General features: G+C 56.2%; 2 protein-coding genes across 12 annotated transcripts in view; one reads left to right on the top strand and one right to left on the bottom strand.

The window, feature by feature from the left end:
- L3mbtl2 (L3MBTL histone methyl-lysine binding protein 2) overlaps nucleotides 1-12,114 on the top strand; it is a 24,196-nt gene extending 12,082 nt beyond the window's left edge. For all 4 annotated transcript variants that reach the window (XM_005322213.5, XM_040277563.2, XM_021724398.3 and 1 more), the window contains 13 exons: nucleotides 372-451; nucleotides 2,166-2,283; nucleotides 2,698-2,832; nucleotides 3,106-3,194; nucleotides 6,612-6,843; nucleotides 7,230-7,306; nucleotides 7,471-7,575; nucleotides 8,195-8,342; nucleotides 8,718-8,800; nucleotides 9,113-9,347; nucleotides 9,811-9,876; nucleotides 11,026-11,142; nucleotides 11,622-12,114. In XM_005322213.5, the coding sequence (XP_005322270.1) occupies nucleotides 372-451; nucleotides 2,166-2,283; nucleotides 2,698-2,832; nucleotides 3,106-3,194; nucleotides 6,612-6,843; nucleotides 7,230-7,306; nucleotides 7,471-7,575; nucleotides 8,195-8,342; nucleotides 8,718-8,800; nucleotides 9,113-9,347; nucleotides 9,811-9,876; nucleotides 11,026-11,142; nucleotides 11,622-11,734 (1,598 nt within the window). In that variant the 3' untranslated portion in view covers nucleotides 11,735-12,114. The remainder of the gene's footprint in view (nucleotides 1-371; nucleotides 452-2,165; nucleotides 2,284-2,697; nucleotides 2,833-3,105; nucleotides 3,195-6,611; nucleotides 6,844-7,229; nucleotides 7,307-7,470; nucleotides 7,576-8,194; nucleotides 8,343-8,717; nucleotides 8,801-9,112; nucleotides 9,348-9,810; nucleotides 9,877-11,025; nucleotides 11,143-11,621) is intronic.
- Nucleotides 11,000-20,910, bottom strand: Chadl (chondroadherin like). 8 transcript variants are annotated; one of them, XR_013440215.1, is made up of 8 exons: nucleotides 20,750-20,910; nucleotides 19,160-19,337; nucleotides 17,031-18,725; nucleotides 16,404-16,570; nucleotides 15,523-15,721; nucleotides 14,653-14,868; nucleotides 12,842-13,070; nucleotides 11,000-11,216 (listed from the first exon to the last, which is right to left on the bottom strand). XR_013440215.1 is itself a non-coding variant. In XM_078052680.1 (7 exons), the coding sequence occupies exons 1-6, from the start codon at nucleotides 20,755-20,757 to the stop codon at nucleotides 12,283-12,285; spliced, it is 2,289 nt and encodes a 762-aa protein (XP_077908806.1). In that variant the 5' UTR covers nucleotides 20,758-20,909; the 3' UTR covers nucleotides 11,000-11,216; nucleotides 12,249-12,282. The 8 variants fall into 8 exon arrangements, 5 of the variants coding, with proteins under 5 accessions (XP_077908806.1, XP_005322272.1, XP_021580070.1 ...); XR_002483631.3 differs by lacking the exon at nucleotides 14,653-14,868 and having other exon boundaries at nucleotides 20,750-20,909; XM_078052680.1 differs by lacking the exons at nucleotides 12,842-13,070; nucleotides 14,653-14,868 and adding an exon at nucleotides 12,249-12,324 and having other exon boundaries at nucleotides 20,750-20,909.

The following is a 20,910-nucleotide window of genomic DNA, read 5'->3' as shown; positions in this document are numbered from 1 at the left end:
GCCTAAGTGTGCGGTCCTCCCATCTGTTCACATCATCTGTGGCCATTGGGAGGCTGGAGGAGGCCTGGGAGTTAAGCCAAGGACATTTGAATTTCCCTTGATTTGGAGGAAAAAGGGGAGAGATTTCCCTCTGAATGTTAATCTGCTCTTAAGTCTGAGTGTCTGGGCCATGTAGGTTGGTCCTCCCTATCCTGATGGCCATTAGTGGGGCCGGTATGGTGATATGTGAGGGGCTGAGGTGCAGAGCTATTAGGGGCTGCTGGCTGAGGAAAGGGCCCTGCTTCTGTGCCTTGCCTGGATCCTCAGGGTGCAGGTCCCTAGCATGGCTGTGTGGGTCCTCAGCCTCCACTCTTCCTCTTTCTGCTCTGCAGCTCTGGTCTTGGGTTTTGACTGGGGGAAGTTCCTGAAGGATCACAGTTACAAGGCTGCTCCTGTCAGCTGCTTTAAACACGTGAGTGCCCTGACAGGGAGGGAGGGACAGCCAGGGATGGGCACGGGCTGGCTTTGGTACTTCCCACCTCACAGGATAGCCGCACTCCGGAGAGAACAGTGGGCAGGTCTGCGTGGAGAAGCCCCGGCTTGCCATAGCTCCATGTGCCTTTCCATCTGCTTCTCAGAAAACCCCCTGCTGACACCTGTTAAAGGTCCCTCCCACCTACCTACCCCCCCCCCCCCCCCCCCCCGGCTCAGCTGCACCTCCTCCCTGAGGTCCCTACCTGGCTTATTTACACTACGTTAATTGATATCTAAGGACCCTTCTTTTTCTTTTTCTTCTTGGTGCTGGGGGTGGGATCCAGGTCTTCATGATTGCAGGGTGCACACTCTACCACTGAGCTACCCCCAGCCCTTCCCTGAGGGCCTTTCCAATTTTGAAGCCCTTCTCCCATTTCTCCCCACTATTTAGCGTTTTTCCTGTTGAAAGCATAGTGCTTTTATACTGGCTGGGCCCCTTGGTGGCAGGAGGCAGGTGTGGATAGCTCCTAGACCAACCTCTGCAGAAGACTCTCTTGCTCCTATCACTGAGGAACCAGAAGGGCAAGATCCTGGTGGGGTGGGCTTGAGGTCAGGAACTTAATACCTAGCCACTGTAACCCACAATAGCCTGCAGGCCTGGGGGGACACCTGTAGCAGGGTCTTCATTTGTCTTTCACTGCCATTCCCTGAAGTCCAGACCTCTTGAGTCCTGAGGACTCCTCTAACCAGAAAAAACCCCACTGTCTACCCTCCTTTCTGAACTGCTCTTGAATGCTGGGAAGTGCCTTGCACAGTTGACAAGTTGGCTCTCTACTCAGTTAACTAGCTCTACTCCTCTGAGTTGCTGATGAAGACTGCATCCTCCTTACTGGGGCAACCTCTTCTTTGCCCAGATTCTCTAGGGCTCCCAGCACTGTCCTTGCAGAGGAGTTACATTGTACTTGCATTTAACACACTAGATTCAATATGCTCTGTAGAAACCTGCCCCTGTGTGTCTGGGCCAGCACAACTATTTCCTGGTTCAGTGACAAACCAATATCTGGGCCCAGGGAGATGGATAGAACACCTCCACTGGCTTAGGTCAGGCTTGAGAATGAAAAAATTATTCTGCTTTCTCAAGGTAGAATCAAGGTACCACTGGCAGAGAAGCATTTTATGTACTAGGAAGGCAGCCTCAGGTAGCCCACTACTAAGGAGAAGGACATGCCAGGGATAGCATGAGGCCAGGCAGTTCTGTGAACAAGGGGTCATGATACTTACTGTCCAAGTTGAGTGACGATAGGTATTGGTGTTTGCACCAAGAACAGTGCCTGGCACATAGTAAGTGCTAAAATGTGTTACTGTCCAGGCTGACATGGTAACAAAGAGACTGAGGCTTGCCAAGATGTGTTATACCCTGGTTGACACGACTGGGGGCTAGCCCTGTAATGTTTAGAACTTAGGTCTGTGACTCTGGACCTCCACCTGTCCCCTGGCCTGCCCCCATTCTCCCACCCCTGTTTCAGCTCAGCTCTTCAGGGATAGTGGGCTCGCCCTGCTCATCTCTGAGTATTAGTACTAGCCTAGTTTCCTGTACACAGTGGCGACATGAAAAGTTGAGGTAGAGAAGGATGTGACTCAGGCCTGAGGGCCTCTCTCCTGCCAGCCCAGGAAGCTCACTCCCCACCTTGAATGCTCTTGTGGCCACACAGGTCCCGCTGTATGACCAGTGGGAGGACGTGATGAAGGGGATGAAGGTGGAGGTGCTCAACAGTGACGCTGTACTCCCCAGCCGGGTGTACTGGATCGCCTCTGTCATCCAGGCAGCAGGTGGGTGTTCCTCTGGCCAGGGCAGCACCTGAGATGTCTGTAGAGTGACATCTCAAGCCGGTAGGCAGTGGTGCAGGCAGAAATTGGCTTTATAAATTAAAACCCGCCCACTGGCATCTCTGTCCTTCTTCTTGGGTTTGTCCTGCCTTAGAGGGGACGATGGCGGTGGGCAAGCTTGGAAACTGTAGTTTTATTGTGGGGATAGTCAGGGTATAGAAAATCAGTCTCACCATCATACTACCATAACATTTCCAAATAATTGGCTTGGATTCGTTTTGTTTTGGACAACAGGGGCTTCATTTGCCTGGAAGGAGTTCTTAGAATAAGAAGTGGGAATTCTGACTTAGGCTGGAGAATAAGAAAGGCCTAGGAATGTTCCTTTCCCATCCCATCCTCCCTCACCTTTCCTTTCAGGGTACCGGGTGTTGCTCCGGTATGAAGGCTTTGAAAATGATGCCAGCCATGACTTCTGGTGCAACCTGGGAACTGTGGATGTCCACCCCATTGGGTGGTGTGCCATCAATAGCAAGATCCTGGTACCTCCCCGGAGTGAGTTGATGAGAACTTTCCCTGTCCTGGTTCCCGAGGGCCCTGGTTGAGGCAGAGCCTCTTGGGCTAGAGCAGAACCCACTTGCTTCTTGCTTCCTTCCCTCCTGTCCTCCTGGCTTCTGGGCCAAGCCATGTTGTGGAGTCTGGTTTTGTAAGAAAAAGTCATTGCTGGCCTGAAGTGACATAAATAAATTATTCAGTCCCCTCTGATGATCTCTGGGTGGGTGAGGATACTGCCAGGCTGTAACCAGGATTATGCCGGTGTCTCCACAGCCATCCATGCCAAGTTCACCGACTGGAAAGGCTACCTCATGAAGCGGTTGGTAGGCTCCAGGACACTTCCTGTGGATTTCCATATCAAGGTCTGACAGGAGCCCTCTGGGACTCTTAGCTGCTCTCCCTTCCACTCTTCCCGTTTTGCTCTGTCCTTCCTGTGATTCATTGCAGTATTGAATTAATTTTTCTTGTGTGGATGCGGTGCTGGGAATTGAACCTGAGGCCTTGTGCATGCAAGGCAAATGCCCTACCACTGAGTAACACTGCCCCATCCCCTCAGTGCAGTGTTTTTTTGAGACCCCCTTGCTGGGATGATCTTCGGTGGCTCCACATTTCTGCAGGACAGAGTCCAACACTACCTTGGTGGTGGCAGCCTACCTCCCCATCCAGACCCTGATCTGGCCACATCAGTCATGTTGCTTTGTCAGCTTTTGCTTTTCCAGATCCTTACCTTTGCTCATTTGCATTTTCCAGAGTTTTCACATAATAGATGTTATTATGTACTTGTATACAGAGCACCATGGGAACACAAAGAATATAGACACTGTCATTCAAGAATCCCTGGTCTGGCAAAGGAAATGAAAGTCATATACACAATTAATTATGTGGAAATAGGGATGTGCCCCAGAATCATCTGTATAGTATTTAATTTTTTTTTAACTACTTTGTTCTTTAACTTAAGTCACATGTGCACATGGCATCCAATCAAAAGGGTCAGAAGGTCTGCAGGGAAGACTCTCCCGCTTTCTGCTGGCCTCGTCCTGTGTAGGTGCCTGGGCTGCATGTGAGGTTCCCATGTGGCCCTGGTAAGCCTCACAGCAGGGCACAGGGAACACATTGCAAGGACTCCCAGGGCTGGACTGGCCTGTCTCAGAGGAAGAGCCAGGATCCAGCAGCCTTCAGGCTTTTGAATTTTGTCCTGATAGGCAGGATATGTCTGGCGTGGAAGGCAACAGTGGAATGTAAAGATGGAATGGAAGTTGGGCCTGTCCCACCCAAGGCACTGGTGGAAAGGTGGTCCACCGTGGGCCTTAGCTAGTGGAGAGTCACCCTGGGAGAGGGAGTGGCTCAGAGCATCCTAGAGAAGCATTCCCTGGCTCGCTTGCCCTTTCTCAAAGTAGAAATGACTTGAATTTACCAGGTACTACTTACCTGCTACTTACCTTCCATGCGGGTGCCTTTTCTTGTTCTCTATAGTCTTTGTTTGACTCAGCAGCACTGAGCCAATCCCCAGCCCTTGTTTTTTTTTTTTTTTTTTTTTTTAGAGAGAGAGAGAGAGAGAATTTTTTAATATATATCTTTTAGTTTTCGGTGGACACGACATCTTTATTTTATTTTTATGTGGTACTGAGGATTAAACCCAGCGCCCTGTGCATGCCAGGTGAGCGCACTACTGCTTGAGCCACATCCCCAGCCCCTTGTTTTAACTTTTTTTTTTTTTAAATATATTTATTTTTTAGTTTTCGGCGGACACAATATCTTTGTTTGTATGTGGTGCTGAGGATCGAACCCAGGCCTCACGCATGCCAGACGATCACGCTACCACTTGAGCCACATCCCCAGCCCTTTATTTTAACTTTTTATTTTGAGATAGATCCTGCTAGTTGCCAATGGCCCCTCGTGATGGCCGGGGTTGTAGCAGGCATCACCATACCTGGCTCCATGTTCTTCAACAAAACCAAGCTGTCTCCTGTGTGTCCCATAGTGCCCATAGTCGACAGACTGGGTGATGGGAGGTGATCATTCACTTTCTCTGCAGCACCTATCTTAGGATAAGGCTAGTGATGATGTGTGATGCAGACTATTAGGAATCACAAGGTGGCCTCAGTTTTGCTTAAGTTAAAAGGGGTTGATTCTGGGTAGAAAGACAGGGTTCCATGTGGACAAGTTGGCAAGCATGGGCTGACTGTCAATTCCCTCCTGTCCTGTAGTATGCTCAAGAGGGGAAACAAGCCAGGCATGGTTGTACACACCTGTAATCCCACCAACTTGGGGATTGGACCCTGTCTCAAAATAAAAATTAAAAAGGGCTGGGGATGTGACTCAGTGGTTAAGTGCCCCTGGGTTCAACCTCTGATGCCAAAAACAAGAGGGGACACTAAAGCCGAAGGAGGTGGTTGAGGCAAGATGACTGGGCGAGGACTGGAAGGCACCATGAGAGTACTCATGGGGACCACAGTTCCAGACAGGCTTCTCGGGAACCAGTGCTTAGGAGGCCACTGCCCCAAGAAGAGGGGGAAGCAGCGTGTGCCTTGACATGGAGAGCGCAGCCAGTGAGCAAGGCCTTTCCCCTTGCTCTATCACTCAGCAGTCGCTCCCAGAAGATTGGGGCTGGGGAAGGCAGGATAGGGTGTGTGGCCCTTTGAGCCCTGTAACATAGCCAGTGCTTGCTAGTGTTCTGAAAGAACAAAGGCCCATCAGCCAAGGCCAGTGTGCACGCTGGTTTGTGCATTTGTTCACTCGAGAACATTCCCTGGTCACTGCTGTGTGCCGAGCTCTGTGCTGAGCAGCTGCTCACTGCTGCCTGTGCAGAGTTCAGCACTCACTGTGTTGTTCTAAACAAATAAGGGGGTGAAATGCCACTAGGTTTGGGCCCTGCCTTGCAGCCGTAGAGGAAGGGGATATGTCTGACAGGCGGCCCAACCCAGGCCCCTGCACTGTCCACCCTCCCAAATGAGCTGGAGCTGCTGCCATGAGGACGGACAGTTGGTGTCAGGGTGTATTCTAGGTCTTGAGCTTGGGGCCTGAAAGATCTGTCTGGACTAAGATCCTGGGTTCACTCTTCCTGATGGCTTCTTTGTGACTCCAAGGTGCTCCTGACATGTTTGGAAATAGCATTGCTCATATAAAGTCATCACCAAAACCCAGGCGGGCCACCTTTCCCTGAGCCAGCAGTGGACTGGAGCTGGAAAGCCCCTCAGTCATGCCCCACCTCTGTGGTTTTGCAGGGCAGCACATGGATGTCTCTGTCACTGTCCCCTTGTTGGGATAGAGGGCAAGGATTGCTACCAAGGTGCTCTGGAAGCATTTCAGAACCACAGTGTTTTGGAGTCAGAGCTGCATTTGGACATGTGGAGACACAGGTCCTCAGTTTCCTGGACACAAGTCTTGTATCTGCAGGGGGCCAGGAGGTAGAGGGGAGTGGGAGGTGCCTGGGGGCCAGTGCAGACCACGGTAACACAGGTTCCAGGCCCAGCTCTGGCACTGGAATCTGTTCGACTCTGGATCACTTCCATTTTCTTGGTCTAAAGTAGGTCTTGTGGGTCCAGCCTCTTGATTTGACTTACTGGAGTTTGGTGAGGTGAAGCGGGGCACCCACTGAGAACCGTGTGCCTGTCTTTGATGCTTTTCTAGGGAACCTGTGGGAAGGGAGGGCCACCTGCCCCGCCCCTGCCTTCCTGTCTGGAGTGATTCTACCACACCCTCCCTGTCCTCCACTGACTTAAGAGCGGGGAGGCAGACGGAGGAGGCAGCAGCACACCTGTGTCCCGATGTCGTTGCAGATGGTGGAGAGCATGAAGTACCCCTTTCGGCAGGGCATGCGCCTTGAGGTTGTGGACAAGTCCCAGGTGTCACGGACCCGTATGGCTGTGGTGGACACAGTAATCGGGGGTCGCCTGCGGCTCCTCTATGAGGATGGTGACAGTGACGATGACTTTTGGTGCCACATGTGGAGCCCCCTGATCCATCCAGTGGGTTGGTCACGGCGTGTTGGCCATAGCATCAAGATGTCAGGTCAGTAGAGCCCCAGGCCAGCATGACCCCAGACTGGGAGTGCCTTGCCCCTCAGGACCATCACCACCCTGCAGAGGATGGTACTGGAGTCCAGAGAGGCTGAGGGACATGACCGAGGTCACTCAGCCCAGTGTGTAAGTGGTAAAACCAAGATTTGAACCCAGATGCTCTGGCCCTGATGTCATGAGGGTCTAGGTCTGGAGGGCCGTGTAGTCCCCACAGAGCTTCTGATGCTTCCTGGTTAAGCCTGTGCCCTCCAACCTAGAGGGCTGGCACACTGCCCAGAGCAGAGACTGAGTAGCCAGGGTTTCTGGGAGGCGTGGGCATGGTCCCGGAACCACCTTCCGACTCCTTTCTCTTTCTCACTCCCTCTGTCTGCTCAAAAGAGAGGCGAAGTGACATGGCCCATCATCCTACCTTCCGGAAAATCTACTGTGATGCTGTTCCTTACCTGTTCAAGAAGGTGAGGCACAGCCGTGGGTGCCTTCCTCCCTGGCCACCGTCCACACCAGGTCTCAGGAGCCTGGCTTCTCCCTGGGGTTGGCTCTTCCTGCCTCTGCTTCCCAGGCCCAGGTTGTACTATGCCTGTTCCTCCCACCTTCCCCCAATCACCCTATTCCTTTTAAGGTACGAGCTGTCTACACAGAGGGCGGCTGGTTTGAGGAGGGGATGAAGCTGGAGGCCATTGACCCGCTAAACCTGGGCAACATCTGTGTGGCGACCATCTGCAAGGTGAGCCTGGGCCACCCTCCCACCTCTGTCGTGGCTGATGGTACACAGCGGTGCTCTCGCTGTCAGACTCGGGGCCTTCGCTGGCTGCTCCTGCTGTGTCTGACTCTGAGTGGAGCCTTGCCTGCTTCGTGTCCCCACGTGCTTATTGAACGCCTGAGCCTGGCCCTGACTCAGGCGCCAGCCCCGCCCTGTCACCTCAGGGCCTTCCTGCCTTTGGCCATCTCCTTTTGTGCAGGCCTAGCCAAGGGCCATGCCAGGCTCCTAGCCTCCTCTGTTATTGCCACTGCCTGAGGAGCAGCACCTCCCTTGTCCCTGCTGGAGGGTGCTGCTGACTTCTCCGTCCCGCCTGCGCCATGCTGGGCCCCGAGCTCACACACCAACAGTGGCAACAACAGATGTGTTCCCTGTTGGTGTGGTGTTAACTGTTTAGAGTAAATCGCCTGATGACACAGAAGGGTGTCACAGGAGCCCTGGGCACTCTGCAAGGGCGGCTCAGTATTCTTGGGAAGGTGGGCTCCACATGCAGTCAGACTCACCTGCCTCGGCCCCTGCTACAGCCATCTTCTCAGAGAGGCTGCGGCTCACGGCAGGCTGCGTGTCTGCCCCACGCCCGCCCTAGGTTCTCCTGGACGGCTACCTGATGATCTGTGTGGACGGGGGGCCCTCGACAGATGGCTCCGACTGGTTCTGTTACCATGCCTCTTCCCATGCCATCTTCCCAGCCACCTTCTGCCAAAAGAATGACATTGAGCTCACACCCCCAAAAGGTAAGACTGGCGTAGCAACAAGTGCTAGCCCTGCAGGATGAGGCCACAGGCCCAGACTGCTGGTCAAGTCAGCCCTGGGGCATGGAGTCTCAGTATGGGGGAGGTAACAGCCACCGCTAGCCATTACACTGCCTGGGCCGAGTCAGCCCCATGGCCAGTGTATGGTTGGTAAATGGAGCTTCCATTTGTGCCGTTGGCCAGTGAACAGCCTGTGCAACAAGACTGTGGTCATAGAACAGGTGCCAGCCCAGAAAGGAAGGAAGAAAGAGTTGCTGTGGAGACTGCAGGCTGGGCCTGACCAAGTTGTAGTAACTCTTCAGACAGTGTGTTCCTTATCCCTGACCAACTTCCTACTTCCCCTACCCTTTCTTCCAGGGTATGAGACACAAACTTTCAACTGGGACACCTACTTGGAGAAGACCAAGTCAAGAGCAGCTCCATCAAGACTCTTCAACATGGTGAGGAGACCAGGGATGGAGCAGGGGTTCTGTGGTGGCCTCAGGACTGCCCCTCCCACTGCTGTCTGTGGCAGCAGTTCCAGCCTCTTCTCTTGAGGCCCTACCACTGAGATCAGCTATGTCCAAAGAAGTCCCACACTGTGACACGGCACTCGCTGAGCCTATTAGCTTGTCCTCTCAGAAGAGGGGAAGGGCTGGTGTCTGGGAAGGGCTCAATGAGTGGGTGTCCAGAGGACCTTGCCCACTGCTGCCCTTAGGCAAGCCTGCTGGGGTGGCGAGCTGGCTGGCCTGGCAAGTGCCTTCTTCCCCCAGGACTGCCCCAACCATGGCTTCAAGGTGGGCATGAAGCTGGAGGCTGTGGACCTGATGGAGCCCCGGCTCATCTGTGTGGCCACCGTGAAGCGGGTGGTTCACCGGCTCCTCAGCATCCACTTTGATGGCTGGGACAACGAGTATGACCAGTGGGTGGATTGCGAGTCCCCGGACATCTACCCTGTGGGCTGGTGCGAACTCACTGGCTACCAGCTCCAGCCTCCTGTGGCTGCAGGTCGGGGCTCCTGTGGCTCTGAGGGGCTCTTGACTTTCTTCCTCCTCCTCTTTCCTCCCTGCCCACCTCCCCGCCCCACCCTGCCATGCCAGCTCAGCTCCTTGGCATGGGATGGAGAAGTCTTGGGGACGCTCTACACAGAGAGCCCTGCCTCCCCCCTCTCCTGACTTCTCTGTCCCCCCTCCCTCCGGCCTGCAGTGCTCCTTCCTTCATCTTGCCCATTCTGTCATAGGCTCGGGTCCTTGTGCACCCAGGTAAACCACCCAGGCACCTGAGCAGCCCTGGTGACGAGGGTGGGAAGCCGGGACAGCTGTTCCCCAGGCCCTCCCCAGGCCCACCCTGTTCTCACTACCCAGCTGGGGCTGCCCTCCTTGGGGTGCCCTGTGTGTGAGGGGACCAGGGGCCTCAGGATGTGCCCTGCATCCTCCAGTGCTCTCTCGTCATCTCTTTCTTTCAATCACAGAACCAGCCACACCTTTGAAAGCCAAAGAGGCCACAAAAAAGAAAAAGAAACAGTTTGGGAAGAAAAGTAAGCAAGCCCCAAAGCGGCCTGTTCTCGTGGCCACCCGCCCCACGCAGCCATCTTCCTGTTCCCTCCTCTCCTCACTTGCCTGTCAGCCCAAGGGCCTTGCACCCTGTGCCTTTGGGGACCCAGAGCATCAAAGGGGAGTTCAGTCTCTGACAGTGGTCAGGACGCTGAGGAAAAAGAACGAGATCGTATTTAGAAAGGTCATCTCCATCCCTGCTGCGCAGAGCTAGAACCCAGCATGCCTCGAGGCACCTGCAGCTGCTAGGTCTTAAGAAAAAGGCACAGGAGGAAATAGATACCTTGTCCCGAGATTGCTGCCTCTCAAGACCCCCTTGGTGGAGCAGAGCACAGGGGGCTGCTGAGTGGGCAGGCAGACTCCACCAGGCTTTTAGGCCTACCCCAAATAGATCCTGAGCCCTGACTGGGCCATCCTCAGAGCTGCAGGCCCTGAGGGTAGGTGGTAGATTTCCTCAACATGGCACCACGAGGAGAGAGGAACACGTGCTTAAATAGGACGAGCTGAGACGGGGACTAGTCCTGAGCAGGACTGAGCAGGATTTGGGCCATGCACACTGGTGCACACCTGTAACCCCACAGCTCAGGAGGCTGAAGGAGGAGAATCACAAGTTCAAGGCCAGCCTGACAATTTAGTGACACCTGTCTCAGAGTAAGATAAAGAAGAGGGCTGGATGCAGCATAGAAGTAGGGCATGGGCCTGGCATGTGCCAGGCACTGGGTCCAGTCCCCAGTGCCACAATAAGAAAACATGGGCTGGGGAGGTAGCTCAGTTGGTGGAGTGATTGCCTAGGTTCCATCCCTTGCAGCACAAAAAAAAAAAGAAAGAAAAAACATGGGGCATAGAAGGAGGCACTGTGCCATTCAGAATGGTAGGGGCTGGGATATGGCAGGTCACTGGTGGAGGGATTGACACCCAGGACTGCCCCAAGCCTTGGCCCCAAGGAGGTGGTAGTGATCCCCGACTGGAGCAAACCTCTCCGACCTTGGGACGTCCAACCAGCGGGGAGGACTGTCAGTTGTAGGCCAGGCCCTTTGCCCGGAACTGGCGCTTCCCCTCTGGATGAGACCCAGCCCTGCAAGCCTCATATAGATATGACCCTAAGGCTGAGTTCATTCCATTTTTATTCAAAGGGAAAAGAATCCCGCCGACCAAGACTCGGCCCCTTAGACAGGGGTCCAAGAAGCCCCTGCTGGAGGACGACCTGCAGGCTGCGGGGAAGGTCCCATCGGAGCCTATTCCTGATGAGAGTAAGAGCCGCCGGGCGAGATCAAGGCAGGGCCGGCCTGCTCCGTGCTCAGAGGCGGCCCCTCTTCTTCCCCACCTGGGCACAGAAGAGTAGAGTCAAGTTTGAAGAGAGTTTTCTGGGCACCAAGCAGCCCTTGAACCACTGGGCCTGTAGAACTTCCCAAACGCCCGCCCCCAACTCTGAGCCAAGCCCAGTCTCTGTCCAGCCAGGTGCCCCGCCCTCTTCCTCTGCACCTCTGCCCACTGGACAGACTTGGCAGGGTGGGGGCAGACTGGCAGATGCCAGTATCTCTGGCACACCCAGTCCAGGCAGGCTGTGCTTGGCACCCTGGGCCTCTCTGCTGCAGCCTCTGGGAAGTGAGCAGGAGGGTAGAGGTGGCCTCCCCAGTTCCCGGCCGCCCCCTGGGGGCCCCCTCTGCAGGAAGCCAGGTCCCTTGTCAGCCTTCCTGGGACTGCACACTCATTCTCTGCTTCCCTCTAGTCATTGCTGTGTGTGTGAAGGAAGAGCACCTGGACATGGCTTCTCCTGACAAGGCTCCTAGTCCAGAGCTGCCTGTCCCCCTCGAGAACATCAAGCAAGAGACTGATGACTGAGCCAGCCCAGGCCATGGAACAGAGGGGAGGCTGGGGCTCGTGGGCCACCACCGTTCCACCCCACTTGAGATGGGAGACTGAGCCTTTTTTGTGTATGTCCTGCCTCTTATGTGGAGGCTGCCTGCTGAAGGACCCGCCTCTTGCCTCCATCCTCCCCTGGAGGCCTGTGTGCCTGGGGATGCCTGAGGCCCCAAGCATCTGAGTGACTGAGTGACTCCCTGTGTGGCCCCAGGCTTCTGAAGCTGGTGCACCTGCTGCCCAACCTGCTGTGCCCCCAACAGGTGTGGGCACTGCTGCCATCACACTGGAAGACGAGGGACAAGACAGTGTGTGATCCGCCTGTACGTTTGCCCAAGAATAAAATTATGAAGCAGCTCTGATGGGAAGGTCCCCGGGCTGACAGTGAGCAGAGGGACAGGAGCAGCTCTGCCTAAAGTCAAACCACACAGAAGGCCCTGTGTGCCTCGTGGCACCAGAGGAACTGTGCAATGGCAGGCAGCTGAGAAGCACTGACCAGGTTAATGGGCATTGGTGACCTGTCATGGCCTTTACTTCTCTCCTCTGTGGGCACGAGCACTGGTTCGTATTTCCTAAAAGGAAAGTGGGGGAGGCTTGCAGTGGCCTGGGCCGACTTGGTGACAGGGTGGAGGCCAGGCTGCTTACTGCTGGGGACAGCAACAGGGAGCTCAGCTCTCCTACCTTGGGCCCCCCACAGTGCCTGGCCTCCCCTGGGTTCTAGCTAGGGTTGGATCCACCTTTCATTCCTTATCCCCACTGTTAACCCATGTCTGGTATGGCCTTGGCCCAGGGTGTGGCTGGTACTGCTGCCCATGAACCTTCAAGGACACTCTTCCCCATCCTTCACAGCACCCCCTGGAGTAGGGGACCAGCAGGTATAGCGGGTGTGCCTCCCAGCTTGCTTTTCTTATTGTCCTTTTAATTCCTGATTCCGCTGGCTTCGGAAACTGCACTCTAGAGGTTCACCTGGTGTCTGCCCAGTTTCCAGCTGCTTTTGCTTCTCCCAGTTAGTCTCCCTCAAAACTGAGCTGTCCTGCCTCTCGTGTAGCATCCTGGAACCCAGGGTAGAGGTAGCCCTTTCCTTCCCACCTGTGTGTTGGATGGTGCCATGTGCATCCCTTTGTCCTGCCAGGGCTGCAGCTGTGCTGCTGTGTCCAGCTGCCTTCAGGGCCTGCATGGCTCTTGACTCTTGTGCAGGCAGCCTGGACCCGGGTCTGTCAGCTGCTTGCTGAGGTGTGCAGACTAGGGCTGGCTCAGGACCCACAACGGGTCTGTGCCTGAGATGGGGCAGGCATCAGTCATCACAGGCTGGGCACTTCTGGACAGATGCAGAGAGAACTTGGTTCTTTTCCCCTCGATAAAGCCCTGTTCAGAACACATGCCTAGAAAGTGGCCCGTTGGCCTAGCCTGATTTCCTTAAGAAGTAAATAGGTTAAGAATGGAAGACCACTGGGCTGCCTAGAGACCAGGCAGGTCTCTGCTCAGAACGGCCATTCCTGCCCTCAGCACACACCAGCTCCAGGACTCAGTGGTGACATGCCAGTGACAGCAGCCCCTCGGGAGGATATTGGGAGGAAGAGTGTCCCAGGGTGCACTTTGGCTCTGCTGTCTGCTCAGGAGTCCAGCTGAAGGGAATTCATCTAATCAGGTTCCTTAGCAGTTAGGCATTATTCTGACCCAAGGGCTTCTGACAAGAGGCTTATATGCCATTTGACCTTTAGTTCCTAAATGAAGAAGCTGTGCCCTAGAAGTTCCATGATGAGGGCAGAGCCGCAGGACATGCTGGGCTGTCACTTGGCCTGGACTGGCTCACACTTGTCCGCCAGGGAGTAAGTGTCATCTATCATCACTGCTGAGTGTCCCATCTCCATAACAACCACATACTGATGTGTCCCCTCCCCAAAGGCCACAAGTTCCCCAAAGGAAGCCCGGATCTTATCTGTCCCTAGTGCCTCGCTCAGGCCTGGTACAAAGTTGGGCTCCAGGAGTGTTGATGAAGTAGAAGGGTGTGCACATGACCCGCGTTCCAGTCTGTCTGACTTGTCACAGGTGGAAGTGTTGACCTGGAAATTTTTACTCAGAATGAACCATGTGCCTCAACTTGCCCTTGGGTGGAACTGAAGGTCGCGGAGTCTCAACAATGGATTGCTGACTGGGAAGCATCCCCAAACCGTCCTCACTCCCTCCTGCCCCTGCCTGCGGCCCCCTGTGGCCACCGCTAGAGATCAGACCAAGCACTGTAGGGGACTGCCCTGCACCTCTCAGCCTTTCCAGGATCAGCCTGTAAAGACCACCCTGTTCAAAGTCAGGGCAGCAAGGGAATAACCATGTCTTATTAGAGCCTCCTATGCCAGGCATAAGACCAAGGGCAGAATCAGCCTACTCGCCTTCACTGTCACCCTGTGACGTCACTCTGAGGTGAGGTTTTGTGAATTGGTTGCTTAAAACTACAATGCTAAGTGGCAGCAGCGGGGACAGCCCAGTGTGGCCCACCAGTTGCCCCCAGTACTCTGGCACTCGTCCATCAACGTGTCAAAGCACTTTTGTGTGCCACACACCAAAATGTTGGGGCCTCAAGGAAGAAAGACGGGCAGCCTCCTGCCCTCAGCAGGGGGCACCTCACCTCCAGCTTCAACACTGCCAGGGTTGAGCCCTTAGCTTTCAATTCCTTTGTATCCTGGGGAGAAACTGCTATTTGTTAAAATAACCCAGAACTCCAGTGCTGGCACTAGGAATTGGTACTGGGGGTTTAACCCAGGTGGTGCTTCACTACTGAGCCACATCCCCAGCCCTTTTTTAATTTTTGATACTGGGTCTTGCTAAATTGCTGAGGCTGGCCTTGAACTTATTATCGTCTTGCTTCAGCCTCCTGAGCCACTGGGATTACAGGGGTGCACTACCTTGCCCAGCAAGCCCTAGGAATATTTCCATGTCAGAATGGATCAGAAGGTCTGAAGTCCTGATTCCTGCTGAAGCCATCAGACCCATTCAGCTGAGGCCCTGCCCTGGAGTTGGACTCCTCAGATCTTGCATTCCGGAGCACAGCTCAGCGCCTCCCATGCTTCTGCTGGGGCTGACTCTGGGAGAAGCACCAATGCTGTTGAATAGCACAGTGCCTGGAAGAAGGTCGGTGCCACATGAGTGTCAGCTAAGACTGACATTGCTAAGTCACTAAACTAGCTCTGGGTCTGGCTTCTAAGGCAGATCTTTCTCAGCCACCACTGGGGGTCCTTCCTCACTCCCAGCCCCTGGAAAGCTGTTATGGGTTCACTGTGTTTCCTCTAAAAAGATACATTGGAGCCTTTAACCTCTAGTCACTCCGAATCCGAACTTAATTTGGAAATAGGGTCTTAACAGAGGTAATGGAATTAAAATGGTCCTTTTAGGGTGGCCCTGCTCCAATGTGGCTGGTACTCCTAAAGGGGGACTTGCAGAGACAGACACAGAGAGGCTGATGAGAAGAGGCAGGATATAGGGTGAAGATGGAAGCTGGTGGGATCATGCCACTGTCAGCCACAGAATGTCCCAGGCCACCAGCAACTAGAAGAAGCAAGAAAGGATCCTTCCAATCCTTCCACTCAGGGCTTCAGGGACAGTGTGGTCCTGCCAACACCTTGATTTCCAACTTCTAGCCTCCAGAACAGACACATTTCTGTTATTCTAAGCCACCCAGTTCCTGGTACTTTGTTGTGGCAGCCCCCAGGGAGCTAACACAACCCTATCTAACGGCCCTGAGGCCCTGGGACTTGGCCCACCAGCCCCAGGCCAACCTTGTCTGCTTCTTGCTGTCTCCTCTTGATGGGGGTCCTCCTGCCCCCAGGCATGAAGGTCGGTGTCCACCTGGCCTTCCTGGCAGCCCAGCCTGGGCAGGCTCTGAAGACAGCAGCTGCCGCCTTCACCCGCTGGCCCCGGGCACTGGGAGGGGTGGTACAGGTGGCCCCCACCCGCAGGTTCAGCCCAGCTAGCCACCTGAGGAGAGATGAAAGGTCGGGGAGCCCACTGTGCCGATGTGCAGTCAGGAGCTTCCTGAGGAGAGTGAGGAGTGGTGGGGAACTGGGCAGTGAGCCTGGGGGCAGCAGCTCCTCTGAGAGTCCTGGCTCAGAGCTTCACCCATCAGTGACCTCGAAGTCACTTCAAGCCTCAGACCCCTTCTCTATGAAAGCGGAATGAGAACAGTAAATTACAAAGGGCTCTGCTAACTAATTTAACTGAATTCTTACAGAGGTCATGTTGAGGTACATAAAATACTCATCCCTTTTCACGGGTGGACACAGGTCACGTGACTTGAGTTTGTTGGTAAAATCTTAAAGCCAAGGTCTGCCTGCCTCCAGGGTCTTGTTACTTCCTTGTGTAATTACGTAAAAATTAAATAAGAAAGATAATACACACATTTAGTAGGTCCTAGTCCTCTAGGCAGGGCAAATATCATTTCCACTTTATAGATGAAGGAAATGAGGTTCAGAGAAGTCCACCAAGCCCCCTCCAGGGAGGATGCCTAATCCCAGAAGAACACATGCTTTCTTGCTCTGGCCGGGCCCATTCTGGCCCCTGCCAGCTGATCAGCCTTACTGACATGGTGCCCAGAGACACTTGGGGGCTTGACTGAGAGCAGCTGGTGGGTCCCTGGCTGGGGTCCAGGTGGGGTGCCTACCTGTGCATCGGAAGAAGCTGGCAGTCACAGTGAAAGGGATTGCCACTGAGGTCGATGAGCTCCAGCTGCCTGAGATTGGGCAGGGCGGGCAGAGCCCTAAGCTGGTTCTTCTGCAGGTGCAGGCTCTGGAGCCCCAGCTCCAGGCCTGAGAAGGCTTCAGGAGAAATCTGTAAGAAGGTGCCAGGCCCTGGTGTGAGCTCCTGCCAGGCCTGTCCTGCCCCTGAGCTGGGGGAAGCTCCACCCTCCCTAGCAAAGGAGAGGTTGTAGAGCCCAAGGAGGCGCAGGTTGGGAGGTCAGTGCTGGTCAAAACCCAGGTCACCCTGTTGCCCAATTCATGGTTCTTTCTACAGCTTGAACCCCAACTCCCATAAGGGAAAGCCTCATGGACTCTCAACCTAGATAAACCCAAATTCCTCCCTCCCCTCCTCCATGCCCTGGCAGTGCCCTCCCTGGGCAGGCCTCTAGCTTGTGGCACTGAATTCCACCTGGCTTATAACCCACACCTGGGTGAATTGTCTGTTTATCTCAGGTCCCCATGCTGAGCCTAAAACCTGGCACTGAAGGGGGCAAATGTCTGATGCCACTATAGCCCCGTGCTGCCTCCCTGGTCACACACCAGGTGCCCACCTGCTCCAGGTCACTGCTGTTCAGGAAGAGGTGCTGCAGTGACCTGCCCACAGGCCGGAAGTTCCCATCTTGCAGGGCCCTGAGTGGATTCCCAGAGAGCTGCAGCTCCAGGAGGGCAGGCAGCCCCTCCAAGGCCCCAGTGGGCACCTCCCGCAGCTGGTTCCTGTCAAGGTAAAGCTTCTCCAGCTCCCGAGCTGTGCCCAGCGCCCCAGGGGACACTTGGGTGATGCGGTTTCCACTCAGATAGAGCCAGCGCAGGGCCCGCACCCCAGCCAGATCCCCAGGTGCCAGGTGTTCCACAGCGTTGTCCTGCAGGTGCAGGGAGAAGAGGCTGGGCAGGGCGCGCAGGGCGGCCCCGGGCACCTGCAGGAAGCGGTTGCGTTCCAGGTACAGGTAGCCAAGGTGGGGGGCCCCTTCCAGGGCGGCTGCGCTGAGCCCAGAGAGCTGGTTGTCAGAGAGGTAGAGGTACAGCAGGCGGCCCAGCCCCGCCAAGGCGCCGGCTTCCAGCTCTGCGATGCCGCAGTGCTGCAGGTGCAGCGACACCAGGTGGCCCAGGCCAGGGAAGGCCGCTCGAGGCACCGACGGGAAGTGGTTCCGCCTCAGGTCCAGGAGCTGAGTGCCGTTGGGAAAGCCACGGGGCACTGCCTGCAGGCCGCGGCCCTCACAGCTGCTGTGGCGGGACTCGGCGGCGCACACGCAGGCGCGCGGGCAGGGCGTAGCCGCCCCGTCCTCCTCCTGCGGGGCGCGCGTAGGGGCTCGGGGCGCAGAGCCCGCCCTCTCCTCTTCCTCTTCCTCGGCCGCATCTCCCGGGCAGCGCAGGTCTGAGGGCCGCAGGGCGTCCAGGGCCTCGCCTCGCAGCCGCCGCGGCCCTCTGCACGCGCCGTCCGAGCGCACGCGCGCCCGTGCCAGCCACTCGAGCAGGGGCCGTGCCTGGCAGCCGCACCACAGCGGGTTGCCCTGCAGCCGCAGTCTGCGCAGCTGGCCCGGGCCCTGCAGCGCGGGCAGCGTGTCCAGCTGGTTCCCTCGGAGGTCCAGGGTGTGCAGGCGCGGGCAGTGGGCGAAGGCCCGGGGGCCCAGGGCCTGCAGCGCGCCGTGGTCCAGCGTCAGCTCCCGCAGGCCGGGCAGCGCCAGCCCGTCCTCCTCGCCCGTGTAGGTGAGCGGGTTGTGGCCCAGCTCCAGCCTGGCCAGGCCGTGGGCCTGGGACAAGGCGGCCCCGGGCAGGGCCTGGAGCTCATTGTGGTTCAGGCTGAGCCGGCGCAGGGCGGGCAGGCCGGCCAGGGCCTCGGGGGCCAGCACGCTGAGCGCGTTGTGAGACAGCTGCAGCCAGCGGGCACGCAGCAGCCCCTGGAAGGCCATGGCGGGCAGGTAGACCAGGGCGTTGTGGGCCAGGTTCAGCGTCGCCAGTGCGCCCAGGGCCCCGAAGGTCCCAGGCCGCAGCTCCTCCAGCATGTTCCGTTCCAGCTCCAGCCGCCTCAGCGAGCCCAGCCCGTCCAGCGCCTCCTGGGGCAGCGAGCTCAGGCGGTTGGAGCCCAGGTTGAGGAGGAGCAGGCGGCCCAGGCCTCGGAAGGCGCCCTCGGCCACCAGCTCCACCTGACAGTGCCGCAGGTCCAGATGGGTGAGGTAAGGCAGGGCTTGGAAGGCAGCTGGAGGGATCACCTTCAGCATGTTGCCCTGGAGGTCCAGCCTCTGGGTCAGCTGGGGGTGAGGGAAGCAAGGCTGAGCTGTACAGGGGCAGGGCTGGGGACACTCCTCTCCCCTTACCTTCCCCTCATTTCTCTTCATCCTGCTTCCTGACCCCTCCTCCAAGAAGCCTTTCTCCCCAGCCACTGATAGTCCCACTGTGACACTTTCACAGTGTCTTGACACTCACTCATAACCATAAGTCAGAGACTACATCCCACCTTGCTACCCCCACAGGGTCTGTCACATGGTTGGCAATGAATTTGATGCCTATCTATAAGCCGCCACCGACTTAATCTAGTCACACAGTAAGGATTTAAAATAGATTAGCTCCCTGGTATTGGTTGCTATTACATTTTACAGAAGACTGAGGTGCCCAACCCAGGCTCCTTCCACTGCCCCACTAACCACCCACTAACCACCCTGTGCCCATTTCCTGCCCTGCTGACCTCAGGAATGGTATTTGGAACTTCAGTAAGGTTCTGGTGCCGGCAGGCAACATGCAGCCTGGAATTGTCACAGATGCAGGTCTGTGGGCAGCCTTGGGCAGCTGTTTGCCATGCTGGACCCAGTGGCAGCAGCAGAAGCAGCGGCAGCAACAAGGGGACATGGGTGGAGCTCTGGGGCCTGGGAGAAGCAGAGGAGAGTGGCTGTCCACAGGGGTGGAGTCCATCTCAGAGCCCCAGCCACTGAGCAGCTTCTGCCCCAGAACCCCTCAGAGCCTTTCTCCTTTAGGCCTCTTCCTCACCCCATGCATTGCAGATTCTGTTATGGGCTTTGTTTTACATGGGAGGAAACCAAGGCTCAGAAAGTCAACCAGTGGGTCCTTTTGATTCTCTGTCCACAGGCTCAGTGACAACAGGCCAAACATAAGGAGGAGTCTGGGAGTCACAGTATGCCCCCAGGCTGTGGTGAGCAGCCCATTCTTAGACATGGTGCCAGCTCCCCAGGAGCAAGTGGCATAATGACGCCCATCTTGAGAAGACAGTTTGGCAGTCCAAGGGGACCCAGGCCTCGCTCAAGTGTCAGCAGGACTGGAGGACCAGGCGTTGTAGGGCCTGAGACTGATCCTGGGGTGGCCCTTGTGTGGCAGGTCAGAGCCACACAAGCAGGCAGCTCAGGAGTCTTCTCTGTTTATTTCCCTCTGTCCTCCCTTCACCTTGGTACCCCCCAGCTGACCAGGATTGGATCAGGGGGAGGGAGACGAGGGTGTGAATTGTGGATTGTGCTCTGGGCAAGATGTACCTGCTCATCTGCCCACCCATTCATCCGTCCATCCATCCTTCTGTCCACCCATGCATCTGTCGACCCGCCGTCAGACCCCTTCCCAGCTCTGAGTGCTGCCACCGTGGCTCTTCTGGCTTCTCTTCTCCGCTCACCACCCAGTAACCAAAGGGAATTTTCCAGAATGCTGTTGAGGCCCTGACACTCACAGCTGAAAACACCCCAGATCTTCCTACTGTCTTTAGTGGAGGTCCTGACTCCTGATCTGCAGCTGAAATCCTCCCTCCTCCTTGTGGTCCCCCACCATGCCATACCAGGAATAGCTTTGCCCAGAGCCCCCTCTTTGCTTCTCGCATCGCCTGACTTGCCCAGCTCTTCTTTCTGTTCTCAGTTTGTTTCACAATGGCCTCTCCTGATGCCTAGGCTGCTGCCCTTCAGGCCTCCCCAGTCTCTGCTCACTGTCACTGTGTTTTAGTCCCCTTTGAGTCCCAGGGTCCACCCCGTCTTGGAGCTGCTGGTCTTCTCCAGAGCTTGTGGCAAAGGCTATGGCTCAGGGAGAGGCCTTCAGCAGAGGGTGGAAGGCTCAGGACTGCTCCCAGCGGAGGGTCCAAGCCCCAGGAGCACCAGAGCAGCCGCGTTCCCTCCACTGTTCCTCAGGACGCACCTCTGGGAGACCCTTGTTGAATCTCAGGCCCAGGAACGTCCCAGAGCCCCTGCCTGCCAGACTCTCAGAGGCCCAGAGAAGAGTGGGGACTTTCCTGCAACCACTCAGCCGATCTAAGGCTGCCTTGCACCCTGGGGGCCCCAAAACTCACCCCTCCATGCCGCCTCAAGCTGCCAGCCCAGACCGGAGGCTCAGCACAAGAGGAAGGCCAGCAATAGTCCTGTTCCTGGCTGGATGTTGGCAGGAACCCCCCTCGTTGGCCTGCAGGCCTGGCGGCAGTGACAGGGCTGAATGGGAGGCATTGTTGGCAAT

The sequence above is a fragment of the Ictidomys tridecemlineatus genome, chromosome 6 (genome assembly GCF_052094955.1).
Source record: "Ictidomys tridecemlineatus isolate mIctTri1 chromosome 6, mIctTri1.hap1, whole genome shotgun sequence".
Taxonomy (NCBI): domain Eukaryota; kingdom Metazoa; phylum Chordata; class Mammalia; order Rodentia; family Sciuridae; genus Ictidomys; species Ictidomys tridecemlineatus.
This window is presented reverse-complemented; position numbering and strand designations above follow the sequence as displayed.